The following is an 11,051-nucleotide window of genomic DNA, read 5'->3' as shown; positions in this document are numbered from 1 at the left end:
CTTATTCTACAAAACTTTCGTTTCCAGGGCTGCAAGTTCATTCAAGGAAAAGCGTTCTCAACAAATTATATTTCACCGTTTATTTAGATTATTTTACTTACTTACTTCTTGTATATATATATATATTTGAACAGATGATTCTTAAGTATATTATTTCAATTTATATATCTACTTTGGAACTAATATTTTTCTATATCACGTAAAATACACGTTACTTATTCCGTGTTTTTCACACTTCTAACGAACCGATTTCGAATTTCAGTTTACTACCGATTCCCATGACCGTATAATAAGGGTCTGTAAGAGAGACGCCTTTTATTTGTGGCGCGCATCAATTTGATCACTAGTATATTTATGATAATTAAATTACTTTAATGCCTTTTACATTATTTTTATATTATTATTTCAATTCTTTTTCTTTAATGTTTTGTTTTAATTTTTCTATTATGTGAAATAAATATACAAACAATTTTTACAATTAATTAAAAGAAAAGTGCATGAGACGGCACTGTAATATTAGTTTGTATTTTTGGCGCAATGTAGCTTAGGAGCTGTTGTAGTAGCGCGAAATTTCCGACCTATCATCGCTTTCTTTCTTGACTCTAATTATAAGTAGTTTTTCTACTTTATCGACATTGGCGTGTCCGCCAACTAACGACATTAAAGCGACATCTGTTTATGAGATATTAATTGTATTAGTAAGCATTTTGGGCGTTGACCATAAACTATCTTACTCTTGCTTTATTTAATGAATGATTAAGTTCTACTGTTACTTTTGGTATTATAATTTTATCAATGCTATTAAATACTTAGTGCGGTATTTCTGTGATTTTTATCACGCTTGTGATATAAATTAAATTATAAAAATTTCATGAATCACTTGTCAAAGGTTATATGATTATAAACGTTAATTATTTCTATAGAATAGTATACTGCCATAAGAACAATTAAAGGGATTTATATGTTTATTTATATTATTTATTTATTTTAGAAATATGTGGTATTTTCTTTTATTGTTAACTGTGCTCGGTGGAGAATGTCAAGAATCTTCAGAAACAACTCGATCACCATGGCTTAGTGGAAACAAAAATGAAAATATGATAATAAAAGAAGCGTGAGTATTCTTAAGTATTATGAGTATCATATAATATTATTATTATTATGTTAATATGCGTATATCGTTTTCATATTTTAGTACCTATTTTGTGGTAGCATCACGTATGGTACGTCCAGGTCAGATTTATAGAGTACCTGTAAGTGTTTTACATAGTACATTACCAATGGTTGTACGTTCTTCTATACAACGCAATGGAGTGGAAATTGCAACTGATCATCAGATAGTTAAGGAAGGCATACCAGAAACATTATTAATGCGTATGCCACCTACTTCTGTACAAGGGGATTATAACTTACGTATAGAAGGATTTTACAATAGTTTGACAGGAGGTCAAGCATTTTTGAATGAAACCAAACTTATATTTTCGCAAAGATCTATGACAATTTTTATTCAATTAGATAAGCCGGTATATATGCAAGGAGAGACGGTACGATTTAGAGCTGTGCCCATCGACACTGAATTGAAAGCTTTTAATAGCCCTATTGATGTTTATATGTTAGATCCATATAGACGAATTATGAGACGTTGGTTGAGCAGACAAAGTAATTTAGGAACTGTCTCTTTATCGTATCAGTTGTCAGATCAGCCAGTTTTTGGAGAGTGGATTATACAAGTTATAGCTCAAGGACAAGTAGAAGAGAAAACATTTTTCGTAGAAGAGTATTATCAAACACGTTTTGAAGTTAATGTCACAATGCCAGCATTTTTTTTCGAAAATGATCCTTACATTCATGGCATTGTTCAAGCAAATTATACCTCTGGGGCACCCGTAAAAGGAAATTTAACGCTAAAAGCATCTTTTAAACCTATAAGTAGAACTGAAAGTTCAACAACGTACATTGAGCCTGTAGAAAGATATTTTAATTTTAATGAATATTATCCTTCGTGGTTTAGACAACCAAATGCTTATGAAGAGAAAGTACCTGTAATGAGATTTTTTAATGGAACATATTATTTTCAATATCCAATGGGAGAATTACTTAATATTGCTCCATCTTTGGATGGAATGGAAGTGACCATCGTTGCAACTGTTGGAGAAAGATTTTTAAATGAAGTTGTTGTTGGTTATTCTATGGCTAGGATATTCAATTCGACTATAAAAGTAAGTTTTCTAGGTGGTACTCCGCAAGTGTTCAAGCCAGCTATGCCTTTTACCGTGCATTTAGTTGCATCTTTTCATGACAATTCAGCATTACGACCTGCTCAACTTAAAGGAGCAAGAATGGAAATACGTGGAGAAGTTGAAATGAAGTCTGGTGGACGAAGATCTTTAGATTCGCAAAATCTGATACCTTCTCCAGAAAATGATGGTATTTGGTCCACTAAAATAGATCTCAGACAACAAATAGGATATCCAAACAATGTGGAACAAACTCAACAATTGCTTAATGACATAACATCTATGAAAATATCTGCATATTTTACCGATAGCGAAGGATTTAGAGCTCAATCTGAATTATTACTATTTGCACATGAATCTCCTAATCAGAAACATATTAAAATAATAACGTCAACCGAAAAAGCTAAAGTTGGAGAATACATAATCTTTCACGTACAAACAAATTTTCACATAGATTATTTTAACTATATTGTTATGGCCAAAGGAACAATACTTCTTAGTGGACAAGAATATATGCAGCATAATATAAAAACTTTCGCAGTTCCGCTAAGTCCTGAAATGGCACCTGTTGCAACTGCAGTTGTATATTATATCGGACATTATGGAGATGTTGTTGCAGATTCTTTAACTTTCCCTGTAAATGGCATCTCTCGTAATAATTTTACAGTATTTATTAATAACAAAAAGGCACGTACAGGTGAAAACGTGGAAGTTGCTATTTATGGAGAACCAGGAGCATATATTGCATTATCAGGTATTGATCGATCTTTTTACACAATGCAAGCTGGTAATGAATTGACCTATGCCAATGTTATATCTAAAATGGCACACTTTGATGAAGACACCAATGGAACTTACTCTCATACTTGGTTACTTCATGGGGGAGACCCCGATGAAATGGTTTATTTTCCATCCTCTACATTTGGGGTAGACGTAAATCGTACTTTTGAGTACATTGGACTAGTTGTTTTTACAGATGCATTGATCTATAGACGACCAGATCATTGTAATAGAACTCAAGGATATGGAGAGTGCCTTTCAGGGCGTTGTTATAGATTAGATAAAAAGTGTGATGGTGTTTTTGATTGTGAAGATGGTACAGATGAAGCGCGCTGTGTACATGGCAATGCAACAGATATTTTAGAGTTTAGAAAGTGGCGTTTCAATAGAATTCAAAGGCAATACGAGAATGTTTGGCTTTGGAAAGATATAAATATAGGACCACATGGCAGACAAATTTTCAATATAGATGTTCCACGCAGACCAGTTCATTGGATGGTCACAGTCTTTGGTATGTCTCCTAGTAAAGGTTTTGGAATGTTACCGAAAGCATTGGAATATACAGGAATTCTGCCATTTTATATTAATGTAGAAATGCCAACACATAGTAAGCAAGGTGAACAAATTGGCATAAGAGTATCTGTCTTTAATTATATGCGTGGAGATATCGAAGCTACAGTTGTTTTAACAGGATCTAAGGATTACAAATTTGTTCATGTTGAGGATAATGGTATTGTGCAATCATATAAACCTCGAACGTCTTTTGGAGAACATCAATTCTTTTTATGGATACGTGCTCAAGATGCAACTGTTGTATATCTACCTATTGTTCCCGTAAGATTAGGCGATATTAAAATACATATTTATGCAATGACATTAATAGGACGTGATTCAGTTACACGCACCTTACATGTGGAAGCTGATGGCTTACCTCAACATAGGCATCAATCTATTCTTCTTGATTTGAGTAACAGAGCATACGTATTCCAATATATGCACGTTAATATTACGGAAACACCAATTATATCTTATGATGAAAATCGTTATTATGTGTTTGGATCAAATAAGGCAACTATAAGTGTAGTTGGCGATGTCGTTGGACCTATATTTCCAACAATGCCTGTCAATGCTACAAGTCTTATAGATCTTCCTATGGATTGTGCAGAACAAAATATGTTTAGTTTTGCCGCTAATATGTATACAACAATGTATATGCGTTTAGTCAATCAACGTAATAGAACACAAGAGAAGGAAAGTTTTTATTATATGAACATTGGATATCAACGTCAACTTTCATTTATGAATCCTGATGGATCTTTCAGTCTTTTCCGCAGTGATTGGAATCAATCTGCATCTAGTGTATGGCTTACTGCTTATTGCGCACGCATCTTTCAGGAGGCAAGCTTTTATGAGTGGGAAAACTATCTTTATATAGATCCTTATGTAATCACACAAGCGGTTTCTTGGGTATTAAAACATCAAACTCCAGAAGGATCATTTTATGAAGTGACGTGGTTACCGGATCGTAAAATGAATAGCTCTCTCAATTATAACAATGATATTATAAGGTTCAGAAATGTTAGTCTTACTGCTCATGTACTTATTACATTGGAAACTGTAAGAGACTTAACAGGTGGTTTGGGCTCCCAAGTTGCCTTAGCTTCTGCTAAGGCTGTTAAATGGTTGGAGAGAAATATGAAACTTTTAGAAGAAAAAGGCAATCCATACGAGGTTGCTATTGTATCATATGCATTATTAATGGCAAAAGCTTCTACTGCAGAACAAGCATTTAATATATTGACTAGACATGCACGTAGAGAAGGTGGTTTGACGTATTGGGGTAGAGAAGCTGTTCCACCTCCACCACAAAAATTAGAAAATCAAAAACCATTCCTCCTACCACGTTTACCTTATAAGTACGATGCAGAAAATATAGAAACAACGGCATATGCTCTTCTCGTTTATGTTGCAAGACAAGAAGTAATGATAGAGCCAATAGTAAAATGGTTAAATGCGCAGAGATTGACAGATGGAGGGTGGGCTTCTACACAGGACAGTGCATGGGCTATGAAAGCCTTAATGGATTATACTGTTAGATCAAGAATTAGGGATGTTAGTTCATTAAACGTAACTATTGAAGCTACAGCTTTATCAGGAACGCCAAGAACTTTATCTGTAAATCCACAGAATCTTGCAAGACTTCAATCTATTGAGGTATGTATATTTTGAGTGGTAATATACATCGCATAATTATTAATTTCTATATTTAATATATTTTTTGTGTTTTCCCTTTATAAGATACCTGAAGCATGGGGAACAGTAAAAGTACAAGCAAAAGGTGCTGGATATGCGATCTTACAAATGTCTGTACAATACAACGTTGACATTAAAAGATTTCAGACTCAACCACCTGTTCAGGCATTTGATTTAGTAACCAGAGCTAATTTCCATGGCAGAAATCAATCTCATATTTCATATCTCAGTTGCCAGAGGTAATTTTAAAATGAATCATCTTCGAATTAAAAAAAAAAATCATATATCTTATATAATTGAATTATTTTTGACAAATATACAATTTCTATGTAGGTGGACAAATGTTATTGAATCATCTCGTTCTGGAATGGCAGTTTTAGATGTAGCTGTTCCAACTGGTTACATAATTCAGCAACAAAATCTTGATAAATATGTATTATCCAGAAAAGTAAGGAATTTACAAAGAGCACGCTTCCAAGGAAGAAAAATCTTATTTTATTTTGATTATTTAGATCAGGAAGAAACTTGTGTTAATTTTACGATAGAAAGATGGTATCCAGTTGCAAATATGTCACGATATCTTCCCATCAGAGTATACGATTACTATGCCCCAGAACGGTTTAATGAATCTATATTTGATGCTTTACCAACTTATACTCTAAATATCTGTGAGGTTTGCGGCAGTTCCCAATGTCCGTACTGCCCCATTTATAATGCCGCTACTATTTTAATGTCTCCGACGTATCTAATTTTTATTACAACTATTCTAATAACTATAACGAGATATTATCGAACACAAGAATTCAACATAGGATAGTTTACTTTTACATTCCTCGATTAACCATTCCACGATAGAAAAATTAACAAAATATTTCGATGATACAAATAACGTGAACAAAAGTATTATTTATTTCTTGTTTCCAATTATATAGAATCATAAATGATAATATGATAGATTATCATTTGTCATACAAATATTTTTTATTACTTAATTATTAACTCATATTTTATTTGGAAGTATATTCCATTGATCTTATCACTGATTTAATATTATATATATATATATATAATTCAAACAATTTTTTGCACATAGCTTTAATTTGTGCAAAATAATATTTCTCAATTGTTTGTATATAGAATACTTGAGCATAAAAATTTGCTCTAAAGGCTAAGAGATAAAAGAAAACGATACCGTCCAGTTATATGTGTGTTCGTTCATATCCAAAGATATATTTGGGAAAAAGAATAAAGACATACATATTAACAAATTTCATTGTTTTAGATAAGCATAAGAGATATATATTTTAATAGAGTCGACAGTTAAAATTTATATTTTAAGTATTATATTATAATGTAATATAAGTTTTATATATATATATATTATAACTTACTTCTCTCACTTATATTAAATTGCGCAATGCTCTACTAATATACGATATTAAAGTTTTCTATCCGATAAGATGTATGCATACAAAGATGAAGATATTCATTGATGTATATCATAAGTATAAATTGCAAGTCTTTAGTGTCGTATAAAAAGTAGATGCATTGCAAGTCTTTAAAGCAGATTCTTGATCTGCATAATCTTTATAATGCCGTCCATGCAAAAGTCTGTTATAAAATAGCTTATATTTTAAATATTTTGTGCTATATACATGTGTTCAATAGGAGACCAGTTCTTTTTTTAATATATACGAGATGTCTCAAAAGTCGCTTAACTATAGAAATGAAAAAACAGAATTACAATGTTCTGTTTTTTATTTCAAGACATGAATTTTTGATTATAGTGTTGTTAAAAAAAATATGAGTTTATGATGCAAATACTTGGCACAAACTAATTTCTAATTTTTTACTTCAGTAAAGCATTTTTGGGACACCTTGTATATATATATATATGAATAAATATGTATATGTAAAAGAGGTACAAAGATAATTTATATCTTAATAAAAAAAAAAGAACTGTCTTGAACTATATGTATAATTTTCATATTATAGAGGAGATATATAACTTAAAAGAAAGAAGTTGCGTTTAACATTCATTGAAAATGTTTTTATGTTTTATAACATTTATAAAAATAAATAAAAAATTGAATTAAAAATATGTTCACAAACATGTATAATTAACCGATTTGCATCTTATAGCTTAGAATTCATAAAATATGACGTTAGCAAAGAAAATAAATAAATTTTTCAAAATAAAGATAACATATAAAAAAGAATTAATTATTTATTATATTATATCAATGAAAAGGTTGTGTGAATTTGATTTGGAGGGAAAAAAGTCGCAGATATTTTTGAAGCAATCTTTAATATAGCAACATAGTCAGTCTTACAATAATAAGCCAAAAATACAATCTATATATCAAGCTTGCGACGAACGTTTCCCTTGTTGAGTGTGATAATTTTCATCATTTGAAGAAAAATATGATAATGGCGCATAAAAAAGGATAATAATCACTCAAAAAATAAAGAAAGCACGTTGATCTCAGCCCGTATATTATCGCGACGAATTTTACAATTTTACACATAATTATAATTGTATCACGTTTGTGAAATCGTAGGTGCTACATTCTCTCTTTCTTGGATGTTGCTATTTTCTTTCTTTCTTTCTTTTTGTTCTCTCACTCTTTCTTTCTTTCTCTCGAGATAAAATATAACGCATTGCGCCCTGTCCAACGAAATTTGTTTAAATAATACAAGACCTATGTCTGATGAACCCCTTATTGTTTATTATATATGAACAGTTCAAAGAACAAATTATTATTAATTTAACATAGACGATTTCTATGTTCTTTTTGTTTTTCAATTTTCTTTTTCGAAGGACTATGCTCGACAACAAATTTTCTATAGTCCTGACTTACGTATTAGTGTTTAGAAATAGTATCTAAATACATATACGAAATGATGACAATTTTATAAGAATATCTAAAAAGAAGAAATTTACAAGTGACTCTACGATGAAAAAATGGAAGCAGATTACCGATTAATCCATGTTCGGTTATCTGCTTTCAAATGTGCATATTCTTTGCATTTCTAACCAATTAATTCCAACTACTCTCTATTGTTTTTTCTAACTTTAACTTGCGCTCGATTATAGTTCCGAAGAATCTTTTAAAAGATATAAAAAAAAAAGGCAAGAAAAAAATAAATAAAAGAGATGTGATAAATGAAATTTCTAATGTCGTTCTTCGGATCGATAAAACAATCGAGCGCAAGTCGCAAGAGAAGACAGATCTTGTTCATAATTCCCGCGTATTTTCAAATAGAGAATTATGAACGACATCTAGCGAAATGCTTCTAAAGCTTCGCGAAACGTAACTGCTGCTTTGCTTAGCCCAATCTGAGGACTCTTAATAAAACGCGCGAAATTCGTATGTAGGCTCCGCTATTATATCCCAATTACCGTTCGTTCTTTCACAATTCTCGCAACAAACATTGTAATTACTAGATTACAATTTATTATTGTTACCACTAATCGAAAAAGTCTCTTTTTGTTAGATTCTCTGTTTTTATTCAGTTAGGAGAGGGGGGTTCCTCAGTGTGCCACTAAACAACACTCGCATTTAGACGTTCTCTCTTGTAACATAGAGACCCTAAACTCTAAAATCAAATAGGGCAGGAAAAACCATCGATACAAATATATATAGATATATTATAATATAATAGAGTTATTTGATTAAACATTTAAAGCCTTACGTAAAATATACAATGTGATGTGTGTATTCGTCATACGTCTTTTTCTTTTTTTTTTTTTTCCTTTTTTTCTATGCGATAATATTACGAAACGGATGTAAAAGATGTATTTCTTTTCTCTTCATTCTCTTTTTTTTTTTTTCTTCTTCTTCATAAAAGATGTTCAACTATTTTTGCACCCTCATTTCAAGTTTCTTCTTACCTATCTTTCTTTTCTCTTACAATTTTTTTGTTTCATCCCTAATCGATACACACTTTTTTTTATTTTTAAATTTTATTTTCTCACGAGTAATGGTAATAAATTGATAATATATAATTTATATGATGTAATTTTGGACCAAGAGATTCTTTTGATACGGCAGTATTGATAATAATAGAATTGATTTTTTTTCCCTTCCTTTCTTTCGTTTTTTTTCCCTTCTTTTCTTCGAGTCATTATTTTACGCTTTCCTATTTTCTAGCAATGAAAGTCGGAACAAATATCCTCGGTATATTATAAACTCGTAGTTTTCCGATAGCGATTAGTATAATACGGATTATCTCGGTATACAGTTTATTAGTATCAAATCCTAGGAGCGGAACCAAACCCCCAATCAAGTTGAAAATTGTGGTGGTTCGAAAACGCTTCGGAAAGATATGCATGTATATTTTTTTTTTTTTTTACTTTTTATTTACTTTTTTCCCCCTTTTATTTTTTCTTTCATCAAACGTGTTCCTTTTGCATTTATTTTTGTTTGTTTTTTCTTTTTTTCTTTTCACAATTAGAGAAACTTCTCGACGAACTTAACTTTTCCTTTCTTTTCCTTTTCTTTTTTTCACTTCGGGGTAATACCATTACGAGGATTTTATTATTTTTTTTTTTTTTTATTTTGTAATAGATTTTTACTATAGCAAGTATCCCTTACGTAAAACATTAAAGGCCGTACGTTTCGTTAAATAAAAGCAAAAGCTTGGCTATGATTTTAAAAGCTTTTCCAGAGAAGCTTTTACACAGGATCGACATTTTTAAATTATACATTAATCTATTCTTTTTTTTTTTGTTTCCATGAACGTTTTTTTCTTTTTTTGTACAGAGATTTAAAAGAAAAAAAAAAACAAAAACATAAATCCATGCTTTTATTTCTCTCTATCGCTTTCTCTCTCTCTCTCTCTCTCTCGTTCGAAGAAATGTCTCTCTTTATCTTTTTCCATCTCTATAATTCTATTTCTCATTTTGACGAATACGTCGTCCTTTTTTTTTCTTTTTTAACAGGCGCGCGAATAACGGCAATAAAAATTTTTTTCACTAAAAATCTATTTGAAAAAAAAAAAACGAAAAGAAACACCAAAAAGAAAAAACAACGATAAACAATAAAAAAAAATTCTACAATGTTTTCTAATCGTTTGCAAAGTAATTAGACAAAAAAAAAACCTACAATTGAAATATTTGCACATAAAATACAATGAAGTGCAGTATCATCATCTTTTCCAAACTAATTTTTTCCCTTTTCGTATTTTTATCGTGTGTTGTTGCTATTGTTGTTGGTCGTGTAGTTATTTTTTTTTATTGCATATTATAAAGAAGTTTCTTTTTTTATTTTTATTTGTTTGTTTCTTTTTCTTTTTTTTTTACTTCATCTTATTAAATATAAATCGAGAAATTTCTAGTTAGCAATTAACATTCTGGATATTTAATCTAAATTAAGTATTGATAATACAATACTCAACTCCATCATGTATTGGTACAAAAACTACATATTCCGACTGATACGAATGAAATTGATGAAAGGCAACTTCTAAGTCCTCCTTTTCCGATACTTTATAAAGAGCTTTAGAGCTCGGATTGATTGATTGATTGATCTGTGTGTTATTTTCGTTTTTTCAAAAACGCAGGCATATTATTTAAAAATTATTATCAAAAATAGGTCGTTGAAAAATCGTTGCAAAAGTTACACAATTTATTTTGAAAAATGATTTATGCGATCTCGTATTTTTTTTCTTTCTTTCTTTTATTTAATTAATTAATTAATTATAATTAATCAATTAATTATTTACTTCTTTTTATTTTCTTTTTTTCTTTTCATTTTTATTTTTTTTTTATTATATTAC

General features: G+C 30.4%; 1 protein-coding gene across 2 annotated transcripts; it reads left to right on the top strand.

The window, feature by feature from the left end:
* Positions 1–718: 718 nt before the first annotated feature.
* LOC106785845 (CD109 antigen) lies at positions 719–6,189 on the top strand. 2 transcript variants are annotated; one of them, XM_014746623.1, is made up of 5 exons: positions 719–889; positions 992–1,114; positions 1,196–5,231; positions 5,316–5,509; positions 5,604–6,189. In XM_014746623.1, exons 2-5 carry the CDS (start codon positions 996–998, stop codon positions 6,085–6,087), a joined length of 4,833 nt encoding a protein of 1,610 aa, XP_014602109.1. In that variant the 5' UTR covers positions 719–889; positions 992–995; the 3' UTR covers positions 6,088–6,189. The 2 variants fall into 2 exon arrangements, with proteins under 2 accessions (XP_014602109.1, XP_014602110.1); XM_014746624.1 differs by having other exon boundaries at positions 722–778.
* Positions 6,190–11,051: the final 4,862 nt, after the last annotated feature.

The sequence above is a fragment of the Polistes canadensis genome, unplaced genomic scaffold (assembly GCF_001313835.1).
Source record: "Polistes canadensis isolate GaletaPanama2010 unplaced genomic scaffold, ASM131383v1 scaffold_57, whole genome shotgun sequence".
Lineage (NCBI taxonomy): Eukaryota > Metazoa > Arthropoda > Insecta > Hymenoptera > Vespidae > Polistes > Polistes canadensis.
Note: the sequence above shows the minus strand (reverse complement) of the source record. Positions and strands in the feature narration are given on the sequence as shown.